The sequence below is a fragment of the Cyanistes caeruleus genome, chromosome 6 (assembly GCF_971803275.1).
Source record: "Cyanistes caeruleus chromosome 6, bCyaCae1.hap1.1, whole genome shotgun sequence".
In the NCBI taxonomy this organism is placed as follows: Eukaryota; Metazoa; Chordata; class Aves; order Passeriformes; family Paridae; genus Cyanistes; species Cyanistes caeruleus.
This window is the reverse complement of record NC_141706.1, coordinates 45835586-45860862: the sequence shown is the minus strand read 5'-3', so window position 1 is coordinate 45860862 and position 25277 is coordinate 45835586. Positions and strand designations below refer to the sequence as shown.

The window sequence follows — 25277 nt, the reverse complement described above, 5'->3', positions numbered from 1 at the left end:
TAATGAAACCACAAGCTTCCTTCTAACAAGGTTGGGAGATTTGATAGCTGATAATCCTTCCCCCTTTACTGCCACGTGCTGTACACAAGGGTGCATATGTTGACATAGGCACAGCTGACACCTATTATACAAAGTTCCAAATCAAATAGCTTTCTCTGGGAGAACTCTAACAACGCTGTGAACTGCAGCCTCAACTCTTGAAAAACATCAAGGCTACAAACACGCAGGAAGACTGAATATTTACCTTAAAGGCACAAAAATCCACTTATAACCACTTTTTCATATATACTTGGTGCGGTTGAGGGCTCTCTCGGCAAGGTGACCGCTTTCATCTGTTATCTTCTCCCAGTCAGTTTGTCCAACAACAAAACCGATGGCCCTTTTCCTGTCAGCATCTTTTTTTTCTTCTAGATCTGCCCATCGCACCTATGGAGAACATTCTATCAGTACAATAATCTTCCAAGAAATCCTGATATGAGTCTAGGCTTTCCACTGCAAGTAAGAACACTAATTTCTACTACTTTTCCTTAGAACAGGTAAGTTTTTGGGTTTTTTTTTCTGATAGGTAAAGCGGGAAATTATTTTTAATTTAATATACCACATGTTCTGTGGAGTAGAAGAAAGGTATAGATAGGCTTTTTCCATTTCAGTGCTATAGTTCTGAGAGTTGAAGTGTAACTACTACCATTATTTCTCTGTTCAAAGCAACACTTTGGGCAGGAAGAATTATCCAAGACTAATTTACTGTTTTAATTTTCTGGGAAATATGTCTTTCAATTGCCCAATGGAAACATCTAGAAGATGACTACGAAACTACAGAAAGACAGTGTTAAAGAGCAAGTCAGCAATGAATAAATTAATGAAGGACAGTTTTCTTCTCTATCTTCCGTGATACATTCCTATTTAAATTTTTCCACTATTTCTTTACACTGAGTAACTTTTTCATACTTATGCTATTTCCCATCTTTACATCTCCATATCTGCACTGCACTTCTTTGTGGTAATGCATATCCCTTGTATTTATTCTGTTCAAACAAACACCATGACACCCCCAAAACAAGACACCAATGGGAGGGAGAGCAACAGGAAGGAGGGAAGGACAGATACAATGAACAAAGGCTACAGTCCAGAAACTCAGCTAAAACACACAATTTCAGGACAAGAAAAAACAGTGAGTGAAGGAGTTCTTCTTTGCCATACTGATTAGTCTCATTTAGGCCTATGTGTTACTAGGGAACATAGCCTTACCAATTTTCTGCCTGCATCTCCCTATCCATAGTCTACCTGGATTTCCCCTGACATTTCTACTGATAAGCAATGTCAGTTTTCTTCCACCATCATCTCCTCTGCCAATGCCTTAAGTATCTCCATTTCTCTCAGACACACTGTCCAGTACAATCAGTTTTCTATTTGACATTACAGAGTAAAACAATACGTAAACACTGACAGTTAATTCAAATTACTTCTAGTGGATAAAGCTGGTCTTTCTATTTTGGAGAGAAAAAAAACTACCTATTTCTATTACCTCTCTTTCACCTCCCTCTATGATTTTCCCCTTTTTTTCACAATAGAATTTAAACTTGCAGCATTTTGTATTCAGACTATGTCATGCATAGTTAATCTGTATTATCTGCAATTCCTAGCTCTAACTAATATGTTTACCTCTGGAAGACCCTACTTGCAAGCATAATCTCTTATAGAATCTAATGGAACAGCAAAATGAAAAGTGAGTCAATGAAATTCCCATATTCATAGACATTGAATGACTTGACATAAACTCTCATTCACAGAGACCATTAAAGGGTTATATACACAGTAAGTCATTTGAAAATTTATTACCCTTTTCTTTCCAGGTTCAGAAGCACGTGTATCATAGTCATCCGGAAGCTGCAGATAATCTTCTATTCTGCTGGCAATTGCTTCCCAGTCACGTTTTCTTTTAGTTCCAGTCCGCAAACCATCCAGCTTGTCTGAGAACAAACACAGAGCCTCAGCGTTAAGGGAGATTATTTTTTCTGTTATTCACACAAACAAGACGAGAGTGGAAAACTTTTCAAAAGAACGAGCAGAAGAATTTGTACATCCAGCTTTTCTTGACAGGTGTAATGATGAGAGTTGAAATAAACTAGAGAAGACTCAACACAGTTTTCAAGTTTTATTGATCTTTCACGTTAACTCTGTGGCAATAACACTCAGTGTTGTTTTCTATATTAGGGAGAAAAGGTTTGCTCTTCCAGATCTATAATGGAGTCTGTCCTTACAGGTACAATATAGCCAACAATAGCTAGGAACCACAGATCCATCTTGCTGTATTTGAACACAATACTAAAGCTGTAGCATTTTTCCCAAATTTGGGGATCAATACTGTGTCAAACATGGCATACATGCAGTATCAGGGAACAAGTGGCAATTATATAATTTAATGCATAAAAGACAAGTTTTTGAGATACTGTTTCTGCTGAACAAAATGCTCCTTGAAAAGCCTGATCCTCCCTTTTCTTTTTCTCTCCCCATAAGGCAAACCACTTAGGAAGTCTTCCAGGACTGGGAGAAAAATATCTCAGAATCTTTTCTTTCATGGTGTAAGAGGTCAGTCATGAATATTTGAGCAGTACATTTGTCCAACAGTCCTCATTTTCTTCTTTTTCTTATCGAACCGATATAACATGAGGAGAAACAATTCCGTTCCTAGGTTCTAAAATTTTGCTCCTCTTTAGACACTTAATAAAGAAAACAACACCTTCTTAAAATTATGTGGCAAACTATCTTTGGAAAGGAGATGAAACATTCATTTTAAGATTATGAACAACAAAGCATGAAAAGGAAAACCAGCACTACAGGTCAAAGGAAATTCTGTTACTTCTGTCGATGTAAACTACCAATTTATAAGCCAACAATTCAAGTATGTGTAGAAGGAACACTAAGCTTGGCAATTACATTCATTAAACCATTATCGGTGATGTTAGAAATATTGTTTCAGAAGTCACTATTGCAATTAAATTCACCCACAAAAGGCCTCAGAAACAGACCAAATACAAGGCAACATTATTTTCTGGATAGCAGAAGATGATGTTCAAAGGTATGTACTTAAAGAAGCACAGTTCAGAGATTAGTTTTTTTGCTCAATATGGGAGAGAAGAGTAACAATGGAGATAATGTGAGGCAATGGTACTGTAGACATGCTAATATAATTTAAAAGCCATAAATTAGTGAAATTATTTCTCCCTCATACAGCTCAAAACCATTTAAAAAATCCACCTTTGCCCCATTTCCCTAGAACAGATACAGAACTTCTTCTAATAAAACATTATAATCCCCCTGCTTCTTAAAATAGCCAACATTTAAGAAAAATATTCAGAATATTTCTATCTATTACATGATTTAGTTAAGGTTCTTCTTTTGCACTAAGTTAAATCTGCCAAATCTGATGCTCAATCTCCACAGAAAGGCGACACTCCCTCTAGAAGACAAAATTGATTTATACAATATTCCTCTGTTACTCCAGCACATAACGTACTTTTTCTCAGTATTACGTTCAACCAGTGTAGATCATTTGTGGCATTAAGCATTTCCAGAAAAAAATAACATTGAACAGGAGATCAACAAACTCATTGAGGACCATTTAAGAACATGAAGAAGTGAGAATTGAGGAGCTCTCTGTTGGCAAATACCTGTAGACAGACATACTCCTGTTGGAAGGAAGCTATGATGCAAGCTCACCTCGTTACCAATGTGAAAGAAAGTTAAGTCTCCCACTCCCTGCCGCACACCAAACAACTGAAAACATCGCCAAGAAACGTGTAATGCTCAAACATCAGCAGAGGAGCTCAGAAGCTGTTCTGAATATGAAGTTCCCCTCTGTCCCTTCTGGTTACTGCTACACAGAATTTATTTTAAAATGTTATGTCCTTCCATGTTTGAAGCTGGATTGCTTTTCCAAAGGGGTCTGCTTCCATCCGTACTATTGCGGTTCAAGGTACATGTGTCATGCAGTAGACACTACACAAATGTCAAAAACCTGCCACAAAGGATTATTTCAGAATGTTCTTTTCTGAAATTGAGACAAGGTGTCATTTTGTAACACTGGTGCTTGTGATTATTTATGGCTGATGATTTTTTAGTGTTAAACTACTGAACATAATTTTATAATTTCAAATTTAAAAACAACAAAGCAGCAGCAGTTCTGAAAATCCACAAAATTTAAAAACTCACCTTTAGAATTTTTAAAGTAACATCTGAAAGTAACTAATTTACTTGGCTCCTTCAAAACCTAAATAAATCCATCAGTTAAATTTTCCCCTTCTTATACAAAAGCCACAAAGTTTTACGTAGAATCCCATTTGTATTCTAGAGCAAATTTTAGAGTGGTATCAAAGTTTCAGCTACACCAGAGCTCATTGCTCCATTCCTGAAAATTTGTAGAGCTTGCCACTAAGCTGCACTTTGAAACAGAGCATTGAACTTAACGCTACTGTCAAATTTTAAAAATGAGAGTCCATTATTTTAAATTTCGATAAAAGACCCTGTGTGCACTATGCACTGAGAAGACCCATGGATAGACTTTCAGAGTAAAATTGTGTGCTGTGCACAGCATGTAAGGAAATGATAAATTACACACATACTCAAGAGGAACGTAAGAGTAAAGTAAATCTGTGCTAAAGTGAGAGCTCTGGGGCATATGTTTGGCGATTGTCACAAGTCAGTGTTTGCAGCTCAAGAACTCAAACTTTTCAGACATTTTCTGAGGTTTATTACAATCAGCAAGATCATACTGCACTTTCCTGTAACAACATCTACTCAGAAAGAAAACAAAAAAAGCAAAACAAGACTCAGACCATCATTTTTGGAGTCTGCACTTACATCATTCTGCAAATGTGTGCCCTCTGGGACTAACACAATAAACCTAATGGACAGGTCAACTCCCAGGATATAACTCAGTTTTAGAGTAAATAATGCATACCACAGTTTACATGCCTTTCCAGAAATAATTATAATTGGTCATCTACAGTGAAGTCTTATTGTGAACTAAATATAGTAATTCTTACTCACAAACTACAAGTGCTTCTAATGTACACCTTGAGCTAAAAGTTGTCTGTCCTGCCAGTAATTTTCCAAAGAAACTGCATTTGTTACTTAGGAATGCCTGGCTTTTTTAAAACCTAAGTTCTGTCAGGATTTTCTTTTCATCTATAGTCCTACATATTGATTCTAGATGCTAGATTCTAGAGCATAGTTATAAAAGTAAAATTGTGAATACAAATTTAATAGAAAGCCCTTCTCAGCACCTGGATCTGTGTCTTGCAGCATGCTAACATCCAGTTTGTTAATGAAGTTTGCCTGTAAAAGGATTATTTCAACAGCCTTGCAAGTAACTTAAGCATAAAAGTGACTCTACTGCTTGCTCCCCATTTTACATTTAAGTGGAGACCATATAAAAAACATGTGGTTTACATTATGGAAGGAAACGCAACACAGTTCTTAGCATAAACTTAAGAAATAATTTTACATTATTAAGCAAATCATTGCTTCTAACAAAACCACAGAGCAATCCTAACTTAATTGTCTAACTGCTGAGCTGTTTGGTACGCCAAAATCATTGAGTATAAGGTGCCTCTGCTTGTACTGCAAATGCTACATCATCGATATAATATATTGACATCCACAACTATTTATATGGCTTAAAAGAGAGCACAGCAGCAGAAGAGATGGTGTTAACAGCTAAGCCCTTAACAGCATAAGGTGAAAGGCTGCTTTACATAAGCCAGACCTTCTAACACTATTTCTATGGTGCAGTTATGATTTTCATTATTGGAAAGTTATGATGCATAGGGCTGTTCCACACATGAAGAAGCAAACTTCAAAATATTAAGATATGCTATGTTCCTTTAGGTATTTGTGACTTCTCACAGACGTGATATAAAAATAGCAGTTCTGAGCAGACTGTCTAGATAAAACCTTAATTTAGAACTTTTACTGTACAGTTAAAAAAAACACAACAAAACTGATCATAATGACCAGAAACCCCTTTCCATTAATAATCCTTTCACCATAGCTGTGGTGCATGCACTTCTGCCTGAAAGTTGCTTTTGACTTTGACAGAATCTTAATATCAAGGCTAATGAGAACAAAAAAAGTACAGCAAAAATTGTGCCCTTTTGCTCCTAGAAAGTCCATTTTGCATACTATTAAGAAGTATTCTATTGCTCTCCTGGAACTGCAAAGCATAATGAACTTTTAACTTTTCAATGCCTAAGATGTTGAAAAGATATACTGACACCAAATCATTCAGAACCAATTTCAAAGCATGCCACTACTTTGTCCTCACAGATGTCAATTTTGAAAAGTGAGAAACATCTTCAATACAGTTCAGCTGTAAGACATGTCTCCAAGAATGCAAATTACTGATGAAAAAAGGTATGCAATATGAAAAAGAGTACAGTGCAATGTAAATTGACTCTTTGCTTATATAAAAATAATTAACACAGAAAGATGAAGAACAGGGTTTTTTTAAAATTTGAAGACAAAGCACTTTCCTTGAACATATGGCACAACGATTAATGAGTATATAAAACAGTGATGATCAGAAAGTAGTAACATCTCCTGCCTCTGGCAGAAGATAAATTCCTTTTCTGTATAGACGCTTTTGCAGTTTCAGACACATGTATGAAATCAATGCATTTATTGGTCTTTGTAAGGAGGCACAGTAAAAACAAAAATTCAGGTCTTGCAAACATCATTAGATACCAACTATAAGAAACAGGAAAAAATAAATACCCACCTAGCTTTGCCTCAGAAGTGTCCATCTCCCATTTGCTTTTCGGAATGTAACCCTAAATCATACACAGAAAGAAGCTCGGAGGATTAGAGAGAGACACACATGCATATCACTTTTGAACTGGAAACAGCATTACAATGGGAGTTCAAGGTATTTCTTTTTGTAAGGCACAATTCTCAATATCAGATGGAGACAAATTACTCAGTATTTCAGAACTTCTGCATCCATTCCCATTCAGTGATTTCAGCAGCCCTTGCGAATCATTACAAGAGTGCTGCCCTCTGTAAACACAGAACTCCAGAATAAGTCTAACAGACAGCAAAGGCACTGTGTGCAGTTCCTGTATTGTATTATCCCAGATGGCAAAGTCACTGCAACACAACTTCCAGGCATAAAGCATATTCAAAACTCTACAAACACAAATTAATAAGTTACCATAAGCTTTTATGAGCGCATTTCCAGATTTAGTACACACAAGCTTCACTTACTCCTTTTGAAGGGACATACTAAATTCATGTATGAATGATTAATTCACAATTAAACTATTTTTTTTTCTTTAAATGAGAGTATCTGCTGAGTCACTAGGATTTAAGTATTACTCTTCATTTTAAAACAACACTCTTAGCGCAGTGATTCTTATAAAACAATTTTTCCCTACAAATAACGTCACCATGTGTAATGATCTTTAGCCAGTTTATTCTTTGTAAATGAGCATTATGAAAATAAATTTGGCAAGAAGGTATTTATATTAGTTAGCTTCTTTTTATCTTTTATTTTTATATTCTTTGACAAGTAAATTGTTACTAAGCAACCCCCATTTCAGCTGTTTAGATTTGGTATAAAAGTACTTATGTTCCTCTGCAACCACACAAAAAAGCTCAAGGTAGTGAACAGAAGCCCTGTGAGAATTTAATTATTTTTTAGAATGCTTTTTAATACAGAGGGAAAAGAACTACTCTAGAAGATTTCAAGAAAAAACAAGCAATCCATAAACCAGTTTTATTATACTAACTTCTTTCCTGCTTTATTTATAGGTTGCTTCCACTGCGGTAAAAATATGTGTATTTTTTAACACTGTGTGTTACTAAATTAGTGTATTCCAGTAAATTCCAGAGAGTCACACTGCATTTGATTATGTTCAGCACTGCTTTTAATGACCTTTTTTCTGTCAAGCATATCTCAGTGACTCGAGGTTATCTGATCTCTGGATTTTCCTGTTTTTAATCAAATCTGTAACTAATGCAAACCAAAACAGTTTGTGCTGCAATGTTTCCTCGTAACAAATAAATAAACTTCATGTATATACATATATTTATACATTTAAACCAAGTTGCACTTTAAAGCTTGCTCAGAATGTTTACACCACAGCTGAAAGCCTGCATTAAACAAAGTGATGTGTGATACACTGGTGAGAACACTAAGTTAAATGTATCAATAATTCATACCATCAAGCACAGAAAAACAAGAATTGTCTGAATGCTACAAACAATCCTATGGGAGTTGATAATACCAAGAAGAGTGACTTTGATGGTGTGAAACAGCCTATTGTGTGCTGAACCTATACAATATCCCGGTCCTCAAACAGGATAAGCAAAGATTCAGACTTTATCCTTTGGTACAAGACAGTTGGAAATTTCAAGGATATCTGCCAGATGGCAGGAGCTTCAGATCTCCCTTTTCTCATAGGATTAAATGCAGCAAAATGAATTGCAGAACCCTTATCAAATGCTCTCAAAAAGGCAAGAGATACCAAATACAGTGTCCTGCTCCACTTTCTGTCTGACATAATTCTCTGAGATTAGCCATCTGACTGAATTCCAGAGATTACATACAGCAGACAATGCTTTGCTCTTTTTCATATCTTGTGAATCTGAATAGAACACATTCTTATATGCAGATTACTTTTATTTAATAATTTGCATAGTTTTCACCACCAAGCTTTCTCTTTGTCTCAAAGGCCTATTGTTATAAGTGCTGTACATTAGGACACTCCCCCGAACCCATAAACACACACATACACACACAAATTTATGCACAGATGTCTCAAAAGCTAAAGACAACTTTCTCTTTTAGCTATGGCTCATGGAAATGGGACTAGCAGCCATATTCTTATAAACATGGATGCATCTTTGAAATGTTCTAACCACACTTTATGCAGTCTCATATTCTGCACCGAAGAATAATTTAGTAAAGAGAATAAATGAGTCACGTTGAAAAAAACCAGACATTTATTAGAATCCATTTTTTCTAATCTTTTTTTAAATTCTGATTTCAACTGCTTTCTGACCTGCCACTTCTAAGGAATAGTAAATTTCCATCAAGGAAAAACACTTTGCTCAACTCGGACATTTTGGGTTACTTCCTGTTTATTGAACTTTAACTGCTTGGTTGTGGGAACCAAGATTTGAGACGTTCAACTCATCAAGCATGGACCAGTTGCAGCTCCAACACATACCAAGAAGTTACAGCAGGAAGCCTTTTGAATACATACCTAAAAAAGCCAGCCCTCAGGGCAATTCTATAACCTTTATTTATCCAAGAGACCTAATGCCTCACGTTGGAAATACCACCTGACAAACAAAGTCAGCCAACCATGGCAGAAAAAGCAGTCTTCATAACTGTTGTCATATACTGCGACAGTTGAGGAGAGTTCTTTAGACACGTGAAAGGAAATAAGCTAAATTAATCTTTTCCCATTGATCCCCTCCCTCCACTTCATGTAATTCTTAGATTATCTGGAAGACAGCACTACTATGTACTGCAATTTAAAATGTCTCTAAGAGGCATGTTGCCATGCTCCTCTGATAATACTGTTTGTAGCACATACTCACGTATTCTTAGAAATAAATTAGTAAGAAATAATACGATTTATCATTAAAGTTCTCCTAGAAATGTTTAAGTAAAAACTACTAGAAACGTGTGTTAAGATTGCACTGCTAAGAACAGCAATGGGTTGGCACTTGTAAGACTGAGATTCTCCCTCAAACACATTAATGAACAATTTTTTAAGGATGGCTGATGTGTCTCCTACCAGTTCACTTTCTTCCTCCTCTGCTGTGTCCTTCTTGACTTCTTCCTTCTGGTCTTCAATATTTGCATCAAAATCCTCCATCTCCACCTGTACCAAAGCACATGCACAGACTTAAAAGGCACTGTCTGGCTTTTAATTATTTTTATTTTTAACAGAGTAAGTAGAGATGTCCAAATTCAAATACAGGATTCATCTTTGAAAGTATGATGATACAATATATATGAATACTGTGTCCATTCTGGCTTTCCTCAGAAGCATGTCCACTCCTAGCAACAGAGTGACAAACAATATTCTTTGCAAAGATTTTCTGGGGAAAAAGCAGAAATTGTTCATTCCCTTCCTTCACATGCATTCCTTGTGTTACCACTATCTGTAAGATAGCAAGATACTTCTCTCGCTTCCCATATAATCACATTTCAAAACTTGCAATCTCAGAAAAAGTTCTTAAACTTGCCATTTATATATAGCTGGAATGGCTGCCTGCATAGAACATCTCTACTGAGCCTTTATCTTTTATATATTTAAAAATCACAGTAAAGAATAACAGTAACCACAGAGCTCAGCATAACAAATTACAAGTACACTTGAAGACATACATCTAACTCTGCTCATCTAATGAAACACTTTTTGGGCTCCACAGCTGTACTGGGGACTCATGCATATACTCTGGAATACATAAAACTCTCCAAGTATGTGCAGTTGTTTACATAATTTGAAAAACCTTGTAAATCCCAATATGCTGTTCTCTGAGCCTACTTTAGGGTGGCACTTTTTGCTGTCCTCAAAGATTACTATTTTCCAGTACAAATAATTTGGAAATTTAATAATAACCTGCTAATATCATGACAAACTGTAAAGACCCTCTGTCAACTTCAGCAGTTCATCAGTTTCTGTGGCCATGCCAAGAGCTGTTCTGACAGCAACAGCTATGGTTCATTTACAGAGACCACACAACCAACACACTAATTTATGCCCAGAGCTCCTGACACAACTGCCAAGAAGAATTCAACAATACAGTAAGCTGACACACCAAAGATGCATGTCATGGCAAACTGTAAATGAAGTAAAAAGGCAATTGTAACCTTCTGCTACATTCTGTTATTTATTTCTTCATCCTCTGCTAAACATCTGTATTTCTCAAAACAAGGACTGAGTTCAAATTTGTTTATTTCCTTATTTTCTTGAACTACTTTCTCAAAATATGATCTAAATAATTCAGTAACCTGTAAAAAAGTGATGAGTTTCAAGTAAGAGTGCAAAGATTTTCTTTAACCATCTTAATTGGTATTCAACAGTTGCTAAGAGCAAAGTGACTTCAACTCTTGCTCAAAGATGCCTAAGTCTGAGCTTCAAAAAGGTAATAAAAGGTAAAAAAGTACCTTCATGTTTGGGGCAATTCATAAGAATAATGAAATACACTTTCCTGACTTAGTGATTCTGGCTTTCTAAAGTGCCTTGCTTACAACTAACTTGCTGTGATCGCATCTTTGTCTGCTTCATATTTTCAGTATAGTCACATTGACCTAATCTGTAGTTTTAACAAGCACAGAGACTCTCACCTCTTCTATAGCAGCATCCTGCAACAAAGAACGAATGTCCAGGCGCATCATGTGGCGTGGTGCTGCCTCCCAGTGATCAGACATCTAACAAAACACACACAAAAATGAAGCATCTCTAAAAATCTAACAGATTCCTTGGAAAATTTGGTTTCTGATTGCTAACAAGATGTAACAGTACTTCAGTAATTTTAATCAATCCCATGAAATAACTACCAGTACTTCTTAGAGGAAAAGTGTAAGCATCATGTAGTCTATAGTTTTCAAGAAACAGAGGGCCCAAAAGCACAATATGACTCCAGATGTATACAGTTACCCTGCTGATATCCTTTAGCTTGCGCCCATGAATATTCCTTTTGGAACATGTCTGGTTATCAGCACTCATTTCAGCTAAGTAGACCTAGAAAAAGAAAGACAATATTGAATATTGTAAACCAATTTTTAGAGCTCTTTTTCTACCTTGTCATACACTCTGCAGTTGTACACTTTAAGAAAGGTAAACTTGTAACTGTACATCACAGCATTTTTCCTGAATGCGGGAAACACTTTCCATTCAAAAGTTTAGAAACATCAGCATATGGCTTTTAGCAAGTTCAAATGCTATTTAGGCTCCATTACCTCAAACCCCTTTGTTTTTGCAGCACTCCAAAACTGTTCAAAGTGTCGCACTCTATCATTGATGGCATCAAGGATAATGAAGGGAAAGAAGCCGTCATCCAAGGTCTTTTTGAAAGTTTTAAACATGCTGGTACGATAGGTCTCCTCCATATCAGCCTCATATTCGTACTCCATCACCTTTACCAAGGACAAAAGCATTAAGAAAGAGGACATCTACAAAATGGCTAATATTCAACACCTGGATGTCATGACCACAAAGTACACTGGTGTGAGAAAAACACCCTTCAGGTCAGTTTTTAAGAATTTGCTCATACCACCCTAAGTTATATTGTCTTGCTTTGAAAAACAGCCCAGAGACCTCTGCACTCTTCCAAATCCACAGACCAGAACTCTGATTGCCACTGTTTTTCTGGAATGTCTTGTTTCTTTGTCAAATAAAGCACCAGAATTAAGACTACCTTCTTTTTAACTTTTTTCCCTGTATCTGGGTCTCTCTCCTCTTTCTCCACTTCAGTGATAAAGTAGTCATCCAGACTGAGCACTCTTGGTGCAGGTCCTCCACATTCTACTTCCTTATCCTGGGAAGAAAGCAAAAAGCAAGCATATACTTTGGATGTAAAAATTCCATTCTGCTACACAGGAATTTCAAAATACTTTTGGTCAACAGCAGTTCCCTGCTCAATACTCAAAACAAGAAGAGAGTAGTATCCCTCCTGCTTGCTAATAGTGGTGGAGATTCATACAACACATGAAGACACAGAAAATGAAATAACAACAGACTTGAATTCCAGGCAAACAAAGCGAACAGCAGAGGAAGCAACAAGATACAAGACAAACAGCACTACACAGTGAATGCCTGTTTACATACCCTGATGAGTTTTGCTACATGTGTCTTTCCACTGCCAGGTAACCCTCTCATGATGATCACAATCTGAAAAAGATCATGTAAGATATGATACTGTACTACATTTTACAGATTCTCTTTTGCAAAGATTTTCTTCTAGACAATTATGTGCTGTGGGCTCACACTTTTGCATCAAGCACTCACTGTTTGTTTTAGAAACCAGGCTGTGAGAAACGGTAGTAGTTCCACATAATTCAGAGATTTTTGTGTTAAACCATCTCAGCAGTTTAGGCTGCATGTTATAGATCTGGTTCAGTTTCACTAATTTCTCTCATTCAACTGAATGAAACTTATCTAAATTCTTTATAGCCTAAATTGTGCTCTTTCTTATATAACAGGGTGCATTGTCAAATCCCTGTGTAAAGACACATCTTTCCCCTGATACATCAAAAACCAAAGTGAAGACCTCAGAAGAGGCGAAAATATCTTAAAATTACACACAAATTTGCTTTGAGCATTCCCAGGAGGTTTAGGTCTCCTGTGGACTCCTAATAGCTATGCTACAACACTCTAGGCATTTGCAAAGGAACCAAGCTAATTTCCAGAGCTTCCTCAAATGTACACTTACTCCAAACATATTACATCCAGCAGCATTTAATCTGAATAAAGCTCTCGTAGAAAGCAATTGTTGCTTTCACAATGCATACTCACCCTCTCTGGCCTGCTATCCCGTCCTGGTGGCTTTAAAATATCATCTACGTTTTTAGATTCTGGCTTCCTTTCTACTCGTGGAGCAGGTGGTGGCTGACGAGGCATTGATGGAGCAGAAATAGGAATCCTTTCCTCAGGGTAATTTCTACGATCACCTTCAAATTCCAGTGTTTGGACAGAAGAATTTTCTTAGTTCAGTAAAATAAAAAAATTAAGATGTTCATACCCAGCTGAGCTGATTTAAACAGACCTTCATCATTTTCAGTTAAATTCACAGATATGTCCTCAAAATAATTAAAATTTCTAATCTTAAATCTATTACAATCAAAGACAGTTTCTAGCAGAGTATATAACTGTTTTAATCATCTCATCACCACTGAGAAACAAAACTAAATGCCACCACCTAAAGAAATTTTCCTGAATTATATATTCTGAACAAATACTGCAAATCAATTAATCTTCACCTCTGCAAGTCCATTATTTTTCATAATATTCTAGCATGACTTCAAGATTGAGAAACTGTACCTCCAAACATGGAAGGCCCATGATCATATGCTGGACGATCTGTTTTTCGTTCATATGGTGGTCTTTCAAAGCCACCTCGCCTGGAGGATGGATGGTCCTTCTTGTCCCGGTAAGACTGAGTTCTTGAAGGTGTAGTAGGAAGAACCCTGCCAAAGGAGTGTTTTGTGTACTTTGTGTATTTTTGTGAATTTCCACTATGGATTCCAGAGTGAAAGGAACACGTACCTCACAGGCAAAATGGACAGCCTGATACACAATACAGCCTCAACTGCACTGATTTCCACAGTGTTCCAAAATCACGTACCTATCATCTCGGGGATGCCGCTCTTTTTCAAATCTCTCTCGCTCATAGTCCACAGAACCACGGTCTCTGTGCAATTCCCGCTCTCTCTTGAAATCCCGATGATCTGTGTTGGAATTACCTTGACGCTCAAAATAAGGCTCACGATCTCTTTCTCTGTTGTAGCGACCTGGATGCTCTGAAGGGAGAAACCCATGGAAATATAAACTACTATTTTGGTAAAAGAAGGCAACAGGCAAGAGTGCAAGAAAAGTATATGATGTGTGAGCTAGGATGGACTTAATCAGACACTCTTTTCCAAACTGTAACAGACAACCATACCGTGCAAATCCTACTTAAAACTACAAAACTGAATTTTAGAAGTGGCTAGGTTATTGACTGCAGCACTCCTCTTGAAAATATAAACTGTTATTCATATGGACCTCTGAAGAAAATAAAGTGGTTGTAGTTTAAACAGGAGTTACTTAGTTTGAACAAGTTTTTAGTGTCTTACAACTTTTCTTAAGAGCTAACTAACTGTTTGAAAGCTAGCCAAGCACCTCCTACCTTTTTGAAATGTTTGTCTGTCTGGTAGAGGTTCTGGACGGAGGGTTACCCTCTCCCCATATGGAATCTGTTCAACTTTACTGGTGGTTATATCTGGTTGAAAATAAACAAAAAAAAAAATTTAAGGTTTTAAAACACATCTTGCATTTTTCTTCCTCTTCATGAAAAGTAATCACTCAATGACATTAAAAGTGACTAGAACAAACTACCAGAATTTCTTTCAATGGATAATGCAAAAAGGGCTTTATATAAATAAACAGCACCATGGTTTTTAAAGCCTGAAGTGGGTTTGTGTGTGTGCACATAAACCACTCCACCTTAACAATGGGACTTCTAGGTTTTCAGGTGAGTTCAGGTAGCATGCAACATCGGAAAATTATAAACATTAAAATGCTCTGTAAGTTTCAATAACTCACAGAACACCAGTCATGTCAAGAATAGTAACTGAAAGTCTCACAACAATGACATTTTTTTTAACAGCTTCTAGTAAAACATCTACTTAATGGAAGAGATATGGCTTCCAGAACCGTTATGGTACTTTCGAGTGAGAAAAAACAGTCTTTAAATGACAATGCACAATTTAAGAACTTCTTTATGAAATGATTTCATTCCTGTTAAAGGAGGGAGATCCAGTCTATTTAAAAATTGGTGTTGAATTTTAGCTTTGGTAAGCTCAATAGAAAAAACCAGAGTCCTCTACTACTTATGTGTTAAACACCTGTACAGGGTGAATGCCCTTTAGAACCAGACTATGTCTCCCTCTCTGGCTAGAGGGTATGTCACACTCATTATGCAGTATATAAATAAAGCAAACACCAGCCACATTCTGCTTTAAATCACTAAGTCACACCTAAGAACTGCAACCATCTGAAGTACCTTCTAGCCCAGTTATTTCCATACTCCCCAACAAAGGGATTAAGGGACAGTATTAGTATCAATCTAAATACAACACATCATTTTGTGTTTATTAGAAGCACCCATGGCTGTACACCATTCATGGAATAGCAGCCATGGAATACACACGGTTCACCAACACAAAACAGCTCTTTCCAAAAGCATCAAGAAAAACACTAAACTCAGGGTCATAACTGGTTAAAGGTTAGAGACTCCTTATAGCTGCACTGCTCAGCATTACATCATTAATGTACACAAGTCTACACATCAACTCCAGAACATGCATACTTTGCATTGAACACTCCTTTAAAAAAAAGTCAGGAGGCCTTCTTAGTTCTTTAATACATATCAAATAAACTGTAATACCCACCTCGCCCGTGACCATAATCCACCGTTTGCTGAATGATGGGTGCTTTAGGAACTGGTGGAATAACTGGAGAAAGGGACACTGGTACTGATGGAATGGAGGTGTGGACAGCAGGTACTTTCACAGGCGAGGAGACAGGTGGAGGCATCATTGACTCCTGTTTACACAACTCGTACTCCATGTTTGCACCTTTGTCCTCATTTGTGTCCCACAGTCCATGGAAAGAGTCCTCATCCCAGCGTTCCTGTTCCACAGCAGAAGGTGATGGTTTTAAAGATTGACCATGACTTGGGGTTGTAGTTGGAGTAGAAACTGGAGCATGTGGCCTTGTCATAGGTGTAGTAGGCCTTGCCAGTGGGGCACTTGGTCTTGTCACAGGGGTGGGCTGTCTGAACAACACGGGAGGCTTTATAATAACAGCAGGAGAAGGTTTAATAGCTTGGGCTTCTACTGGTGCCTCTGAAGATAGCTGAGAAGAGACCTAGATGCAGAAAGCACTTTTAATGTAGATCTGTAAACTAACCTTCTCTCATCCTCAGAAAGTGCAATGGCATTTGAGAGTCAAACCATACACATTTTCTAGTACCTCCATCAAGGTGCTACAGGTAGGAGGACTATTTTTAGAAACTGGTGGCCTGATTTAATTTTGTGTTTGCTCACTATGTGAAGGCTTAAACACTATTTATTTTCTTCTTCAAAATAACCTTACTAATTTTAGCTCCAGTAGACCTATCTCATTTCAAAAGTGTCTACTGTTTTATTCCCAAAAACTCCTGCTGTCTGCAAAGATTCCTGCTGTCTGTGTGAAGGCTAAAAATCTGAAAGTAGGGCAGCTTCGTGAGATGCAAAAGGATGGATAAGGCCAGTTTCTTTGTGGAAAACACTGGAAAAATTCACAGAGAGCAGAAATAGCTGGAAAACCCTTAATAAAATCAGTATCAGAAGAGCATAAGAAATTGGAAGATCTTGCTTAGTGAAAAACCAAACCAAACCAAATCCTTCATGAACCAAATATGCACAAGAAACCCCACCATTTCAGCATCACAGCAGATGCCAAGCTACAGGCAGCCTTACTAGCAAAATGCAATAAAAATTGCAGAATGATTGTAGATACAAAGGTGAGCTCTGTAATAACAGCTCAAAGTCACAGCAGAAATATCTGGAGGCAGGAATTCCAAGAAAGACAAAAGTTGTTTGAAAACCTCTAGGCAGATGAGTGAAGCAGTCTGAGATACAAAATATCAAAACTGAGTAAAGTAACTTCCTAAAGGCATCAACATACCTGCAGCTCCTGGTAGCAAATCAGTTCCATTATTTCACTTTACAGACACTATAAACAAGGAGGAGGTCACCTAGGCAAAAAGAAAACTTGCAGTGCCTCATTCACTGCATAACATGTCTCTGGATGGAGGGACAAAAAAAGGTTGGTCTGGCTAAATGCCAGACCCAGAAGATCTTACGGCTAAATTTACTGGGAGTGAGTAACTTTGGGGTTAAGGTGTGATGAAGAATAAAGACTGTGCATCAACTCAGATATCTCCTCCAATACACATTTAACAAAACTGTTTACTCATTCTAGGAAGGATTTATAAACATGAGTTAGCATAACTGCAGAAGTTCAGTTGATTTCTGAACTACCAAAAAACCCAAATATAAGCATCTGAGAAGAGTTCCCAGAACTACACAGGAAATTAAGCAGTAAAAGAGTAGTTGCATCACAACAGGATGGAGGTACGCAAACATGAGTTTCCATGCACTTTATGAAATTCTAGAAGTTAATAAGAATTCCCAATAAAAACAGCAAACATGGGCTAATGCTCATACTACACTGAAATATCTCAATTTCTGATTGAAGTATCCTCAAATTTTTCCAGCTTCAAAGAGGACACAGCTCCTGAAGTAGGAAAAGCAAACTGAAAGAACTTAAGCAAGGAAAAGTAGGGTCTTCTTGTGAACCTTACATCCCTTGTTTTGGAAGAGTTCACCTCTTTTTGCACATTGTCCCACAGCAATCTAGACTGCTGAACCCCATGTGCAACCATCACTGATGGGTCATACTCAGAAGACATGGTGGACTCACTGAGCAGAAAACGCTTTGGAAAATTTAAAGAAAATGAGAAGTTGTTTTGCCTCAACAGAAGATGGCTAAGGTTGTTAAGGATTGCTGGGGAGGCATGCCACAGAGAAATTTGACCATCAGTGTGTAGAACTGGTTCAACATACATAAATAGTAATTACTACCAACACGTTATATCAGTGTAAGATGAATTTACCTGAAAGGCACCTGGCCTTGTGCTTGTGTTCTGTGGTCTTGAAGAGTCCTGGGTGGAAATATCAGGTTTGAACTCCTTCAACTTCTGTAGCTGCTCTTTTTGCTCTCTGTACATGCATCATAAGAAAGTGTTATCAGTCTATAGCTTAAATGAAAAATTAAAGAAATCAATGCTTGTGGTGAAAACACATATTACACTTGCATCAGAGACTAAGCCAAAAGAAGAAAAGGACACAGCAGCCTTTACATGGGCAATGCTGTGATTCAGAAATCTGTTTCACATCCACCTAACCATGGAGGCATTTAGTGCATACAGTTATGCTTTTGTGCTTTGCCAGAACCACTCCATTTGAACAGTAAAGCTGGATTTTTAGGTTCTGTCAATACCTTCTGAAAGCAAGAAACCCCTTGGAAATGCATACATGAGTACTCTCAGTAAATTACTCTGGTTCACATGGTAACAGGATTGAGGCCAACAAAGCACAAGAGATTCCAATATATAAAAACCAAACAGTGAGTCTTTTTTCTTCTTTCATTTATATATCAAAATGCTATTTAATACACAACCAATACATAGTCTACAGAGCAGAGATCAGGTTCAGCTGTGAGTACTACAATCACTGGATTACAAAGTTCAAGTGAATAGGACTTCCTTTCCCTTCAATTTTTTTAGTTCTCTTCAATCTGGGTATTTCAATTGCTAGTAACTCTGTGAACTGAGGTTTCTAAATAACTAAGAACGGGATCCCTCTGTAACAAGACATAACAGAAACCACCCTAACTAGCAATGCATCTGTTCAGTGTTCAGCAGAAGGGCAACTTGACCCAAAGAAAAGAATCCTCAATGCTTTGTAAATACAAAGAATAAACTGAGCACTACACTAGATCACAAATACAGAACAGTCTGTAGCTGAGAATATGCAGTTTTACACACAATAAAAGTAAAGCCAGATGAAAGCTTTAGTTTTGGAGATGAAAGCAGTTATGTACTACACTACTGGTATAACTCTTGGCTCAAACAATCTCCATAAAAATTACTCCATAAGTAATCTCCATAAAGTTGTTTCTACTGTTAAGACTTAAATCACCTGCCTACAAGAACATAATGAGAAGTACCAGTGTATCTAATTTTAAGATTACCCTCATATTCTATTAAAAATCAGTATCATGTTTTTACTTCCCCTTTTTACTGGCTTTGAAACAAATATATGTAATTACTTATTGCATAAAACATTTTAGTGACTATGTTTAAAATATTTCAGCCCTAATAAATCACTCTTGTAGTGATTCCCAAACTACGGTCCTTAGCCTAAGTGACTGGCTTGCAGCTAGTCACAATAAATAGCAAAACATATGACTAGCAACTGAGACAATAGAAAAGTCAGGAAGCTGAAAATAATCTATTACTCCAAACTTTTAGCAGATACTACTTTATAACACAGATTTCAGAGTTAATAACACTGTTGAATTAATCTAATTGCACTAAATTATTAAATTATTCAGAATAAAAGTTCTCCCTTTAAAAAAAATTATTGTGCTTGCATTTTGGCGTGCAACAAAGATCTTCCATATGGGACATGTGCTCAGCCATCTTATGAATCTGAAAACAAAACAACCTGAAGAGAAGTGCAAAACATCTCTATAATGAAATGGACTAGGTTGGAAGGGACCTCAAAAATCATCTAGTTCCAGCCCCAATTTCACTAGATAAGGTTGTTGAGAGCTTCATACATCCCAGTCTCTCCTATTACTAATTTAATAATAAACACTTATTAAAGCCTTAGGAAGTCTAGTATCTGCTTTCTAAAAATGCAGTCTTGATTTATTCTTGCATTAATAGCCTCCTAATATCACTCATTTTATGCTTATTCCCAGAACTTAATATCAACCAAATTTGACAAAATCGTTCACTGACAATATTTGGTTTCAAATGAGGAAGCTCTGTAAAACAAACAAACCCATTTACGCTTTTACTTAAAAGTGAGAAATATCCATTTTAGAAAAATTAAATAGGTCTTAAGAAGCACATTAATGTAGGTCTGGAGGGGTAAGTACTAAAAAGCAGTTATCACTAAGCTCATCTGATATCATCAGAAAGAATTGAAAAGCAGTTATCCACAAGTTTTATTTGAGGCTAACAAAAAGATTGGTCAGGTGATGGGACAGATCTTTGCCTGGAAAGTAACATACAAGGAATACCATATTCATGGGGAAAGGGACAATCATCTACTTCAGGAAAAAAGTCCATCTACAAAAGCTGTGATGAAGGTACTCCAAATAACTTGCTCCACATGAGCTCCTACTATCATGTTGTGGGTAAAAGAAATGAAGCCATTACTGCGCTGATTCAAATGGATCCCACAGAATGGGATTCCTATTCAAAATCACAGAACCAGGCAACTCACCGAAGCATTTTGAGCTCCTGGGCAGCCTTCAGAATTATCTCATGCTGTCTTTGGCTTAGGACCATCACTCCTCCCAAGGACTGGTCAGAGTCCAGGTTTGAATCTGCTCCCAGCATATCAGAGGAATGTGAAGGTGGAGGAAGGGATGAATCTGAGCGGTCATCCAAAGACCGCAGTCTCTCTCCATCATCTGGATACCACCTATCTGACAACCGTTCCCTCTCCCAGTCAGTCCTTTCAGGAAGGTAGTCTTGCTTCTCCCGCCATGTGTCGTATCTCTCTGGATATTCTCGAATCCTAAGCTCCCCTCTGTCTCGGAGATCTCTGTCATAATGATCTCTGTTCCTATCATCCCTCCACCTGTCTTCACGATACCTGTCCAGAGGTGGAAGGGGTGGTAATGGTGGTAGAGGGGGGATATCCAGGTCACGATTCCCCATTTCTCTATCATCCATAGGTCTCATGTCCCAGTCTCTATCCCATTCTCTGTCTAAATCTTGATCATAAATATCTGAGGATCTTCCAGGTCTATCTAAATCTCTCTCTAGTTCCCTTTCTCTTGGCCCTTTCCAGTCATCCCACCATGAATCTCGTCTGTCATGATCAGATGATAAAGGAGGTAGTGGTGGTAAGGGAGACAATGGAGGCATTGAATGGTGGGACTGCAACCTGTCATCTCTGTCATACGTATCTACGGAATCATCCTGATAATCAGAGTTGTGATCTCTCCAGTACTGTTCTCTTTCCCAGTTATCCAATTGCTCATGCTCCAAAGACAGGTCATTTTGACTATCTAAAGGAAATTCCTCCTGCATTGTATCATCTTCATGACCCCAGGAACCCCTGAACGTTTCATCTCGATGGTATGGAGGCAATTTGTCAGGGTCATCTCCTAGGTGAATGGGTTTACCCATACTGCCTGTTTCAGATCTTCCTGCTTCCCTCTCATGGCTATCTCCCCTCCTGATGGGACACCTCTCCCGGCTACCTGCCCGCCTGACCAGGTCCCTTTCACGGCTACCTGCCCGCCTGATGGGGACCCTCTCCCGGCTACCTGCCCGCCTGACAGGGACCCTCTCCCGGCTACCTGCCCGCCGCATGGGCTCCCTCTCCCGGCTACCTGTCCCTCGCATGGGCTCTCTTTCCCGACTACAGGCCCGTCTGACTGGGCCTCTCTCCCGGCTTCCGGCCCGTCCCCTATCCCAGCTGCTTGGCCGTCCAGGAAGCTCTCTGTCTCGGTTAGAGAATACCCTCTCATGGCTATCTGACCGTCCACCCAGGCCCCTCTCTCGGTTGCCTGACTGTCCATCTGGCATCCTCTCCCTGCTGCCTGACCGTCTATCTGGTATCCTCTCCCTGCTGCCTGCCCTCCTGAACATTCCCCTGCCTCGGATGGATGCCTGCCTAGCCTGCCCTCTGCCTCTGTATACATATCCTCTGCCACGGCCCTCATCCATCCTGCCCATTCCCCGACCATGGCCATCATCCATCCTGCCCATTCCCCAACCACCGTCCATCCTTCCCATTCCTCGGCCACCATCCATCCTTCCCATTCCCCGGCCACGGTTCATTCCCCAGCCACGGCCATCCCCCTGCCCTCTGCCACGGCCCCTTCCTCTGCTTCCTGGTCCCTTTCCTCTATCTTCATGCATAAATGGCCCTTTTCCTCTGCTTTCCGGTCCAGGTAGGCCCTGGGTGCTATCTGAGGCAGCCAACTGACCATCTGATGAATCCAAATCCTGATTTCCTGTTACAGGGGCTACTGTATTCTGGTTCTGAATAGGCGGGGTGGGTGCTTTGGACTCTTCGACTTGCTGGCTGGGATCATGTGAACTCCATGTCCATTTTTTAGGAGGGTCTGAACTAGGTTCTTTGACTTCAGGTTTGGATGGTTCCTGTTGAGTGTCTGTCAGGTCCTCATTTGGCTCAATGGGACCTGCACTCTGTGTGTCAGGAGTAGACTCTGTTCCGGTTACAGACTGCTGCTCACCGGCTGTGTCTGTAAAAGATTCTTTGCTTTCTGACTGTGAGTCTGTCTGTGCCTGCTGCTGCTGCTGCTGTCCCAAATGAGGCCTAGGCCCCATCCACCGTGGACCACCAGGTCGGGAACCGTGTCCATGTGATGCATTTGTTGTATAAAATTGTCCTGCTGGTCCTCGTGGGATAGAGCCCCATCTACTTGAAGACTGTCCATCTGTATTCTGTCGGTCAAAACGTGACCTGTATCCTTCTGAGCGCTGGGATTCAAAACGAGGTCCTCTCTGTCTTGGGCCTTCAAATTTGTCATAACCTCTTCCTCGAGGTCCATCAAATCTACAGATGACACAACACAAATTTTATTCATATGAACGTGTCATATTAAAATCCTATAGCTTAATTTTACACAAAATAGAGAACTCATGTCTAAAGTCAAGTTGCTTAGATGTTTGGGATTCACAGCTGTACATCACTGGATGGGTCAAGAAGGCCAAAGCATGGCTGAAGTCGAATTTTGCAAGGGATGCAAAGTATTCCAAGAAGGGCCTCTATAGGTACGTCAGCCAGAAAAGAAAGGTCAAAGAAAGGGTCCCCCTTGGACAAACACGACTGGCAAACTGGTAACAATGCACAAGGAAAAGACTTGGATACTCAACAACATTTTTGCCTCAGTCTTCACTGACAACCCTATGCCTCCTGAGTGGATAAACTGCAAGACAGGGACTAGGGGTGCAAAGTCACTCCCATGATAAGAGAAGATCAGGTTCATGATGACCTGAAGAACCTGAATATACGTAAGTCTACGGGACCAGCTGAGATACATCCCAGAATACTCAGGAAATTTGCTACCGTACTTGCCAAGCCACTCTCTATGATATCTCGAAAATGGACAGTCAGGTGAAGTACCTAGTGACTGGGAAAAGGAAAACACTGCATCTATTTTAAAAAAGGGTAAAATGAAGGACCCTGGAAACTACTGATCTGCGAGTCTCACCTCTGTGCCTGGGAAGATCATCCCAGAAGCTATGCTAAGGTACATGGAGGACAGGGAGGTCGTTAGAGACAACCAGCATGGCTTCATCAAGGGCAAGTCCTGCATGACCCACCTAGTGGCCTTCTATGATGGAGTGGATAAAGGAAGAGCTATGGATGTCATCTATCTGGACTTCTTTAAGGCCTTTGACATGCACCTCCACAACATCCTTCTTTCTAAAGTGGAGAGAGATGATTTGATGGATGGGACTATTTCCTGGACAAGGAACTGGCTGGGTGGTCACATCTAGAGGATAGGGGACAATGGCTCAATGTCCAGATGGTGATGAGTGACAAGTGGTGTCCCTCAGATGACTGGGATGAGCCTGGTTTCGTATCTTCATCAATGACATAGTAGCATTGAGTGCACCTTCACCAAGTTTGCAGAGGACACCAAGCTGGGTGGTGTGGGTGACATACCTCATGGACAGGATGCCATCTAGAGGTGCCTAGAAAAGTTTGAGAAGTAGGCCCATGGGAACCTCATGTGGCCAAGTACAAGGTCCTGCACCTGGATCAGGGCACTCCTCAATATAGGCTGGGCGATGATGGAATCGAGAGCAGCCCTGCCAAGAAGGACTTGGGGGTGCTGGTGGATGAAAAGCTGGACATGAAACAGCTCGCAGCCCAGAAACCTGTACCTATCATTGCATATCACTGAGCTCTAAACCAAAATACATTAAAGACATGCACTAGCAAGTCATGAAAACAGTCTGTTCAGCATTGTACATCCAACAAATCCCCAGGAACACATAATTTTTTTAAAAAATATCAGGAGGTAGAAAATTATTCATTCATATAAAGTTCATGTACATTCTTAGCAATTCACAAATTATTATTAATGATCGATCACTTTGGAAGCAAAGAGAAATAACCATGAAGATATTATTGTAAAGTCTAGCAGTGTATGCAAGGATAGAAACAAGTAAACAGAATACCACTGTCCTTTAATTCTGCAGACATCATACCAACCCAACTCTAACTAATGAGCAGATAGAACAGATGTTTTTGCACCCTGATATCACGTATCGAAGAAAAACATTCAAAAACCAGTATCTTGGATTAAATTATATAACAGGTATAAAATCAACAAAGACGTATCAAATATTTACAACAGCTTTCCTATTTTCAAAGCAGCATTGTGTCTCTGTGAATGAAAAGAGGCAGCATCCCCAAGCACTCTACCAAAAAGAACCAAAAAACAAAAGCAATCTACTCCAGATTATGCTCAGGTGAAAGACATCTATATATCTTTGCTTTAAAAATATAAATACAGAGAATATGGTGTACATATATTAAAAACAAAACCTCCACTGAACAAATACATACTTCATACAACCTCAGAAAGATTTGAGAATAAGATATGTATTTAATTTCTTAATAAATCATTGAAAATCTTGTAGCCTGGATTATATATAAGTCA

At 38.8% G+C, this 25277-nt stretch overlaps 1 protein-coding gene across 11 annotated transcripts in view; it reads right to left on the bottom strand.

Moving 5' to 3' along the window:
- YLPM1 (YLP motif containing 1) overlaps positions 1-25277 on the bottom strand; it is a 35294-nt gene that overhangs the window by 522 nt on the left and 9495 nt on the right. Inside the window, exons 5-20 of one of the 11 annotated variants that reach the window (XM_023927823.2) lie at positions 20846-23158; positions 18442-18547; positions 16172-16649; positions 14908-15000; positions 14365-14539; positions 14061-14206; positions 13536-13690; positions 12849-12911; positions 12439-12558; positions 11981-12157; positions 11679-11762; positions 11366-11449; positions 9807-9893; positions 6779-6830; positions 1840-1970; positions 245-426 (exon numbers count right to left, since the gene is read on the bottom strand). In XM_023927823.2, the coding sequence (XP_023783591.2) occupies positions 280-426; positions 1840-1970; positions 6779-6830; positions 9807-9893; positions 11366-11449; positions 11679-11762; positions 11981-12157; positions 12439-12558; positions 12849-12911; positions 13536-13690; positions 14061-14206; positions 14365-14539; positions 14908-15000; positions 16172-16649; positions 18442-18547; positions 20846-23158 (4411 nt within the window). In that variant the 3' untranslated portion in view covers positions 245-279. Of the gene's footprint in view, positions 1-244; positions 427-1839; positions 1971-2141; positions 4019-6778; positions 6831-9806; positions 9894-11365; positions 11450-11678; positions 11763-11980; positions 12158-12438; positions 12559-12848; positions 12912-13535; positions 13724-14060; positions 14207-14364; positions 14540-14907; positions 15001-16171; positions 16650-18441; positions 18548-20845; positions 23159-25277 lie in introns of those variants that run through there. The other 10 variants (XM_023927826.2, XM_023927824.2, XM_086893311.1 and 7 more) reach the window with 10 other exon arrangements.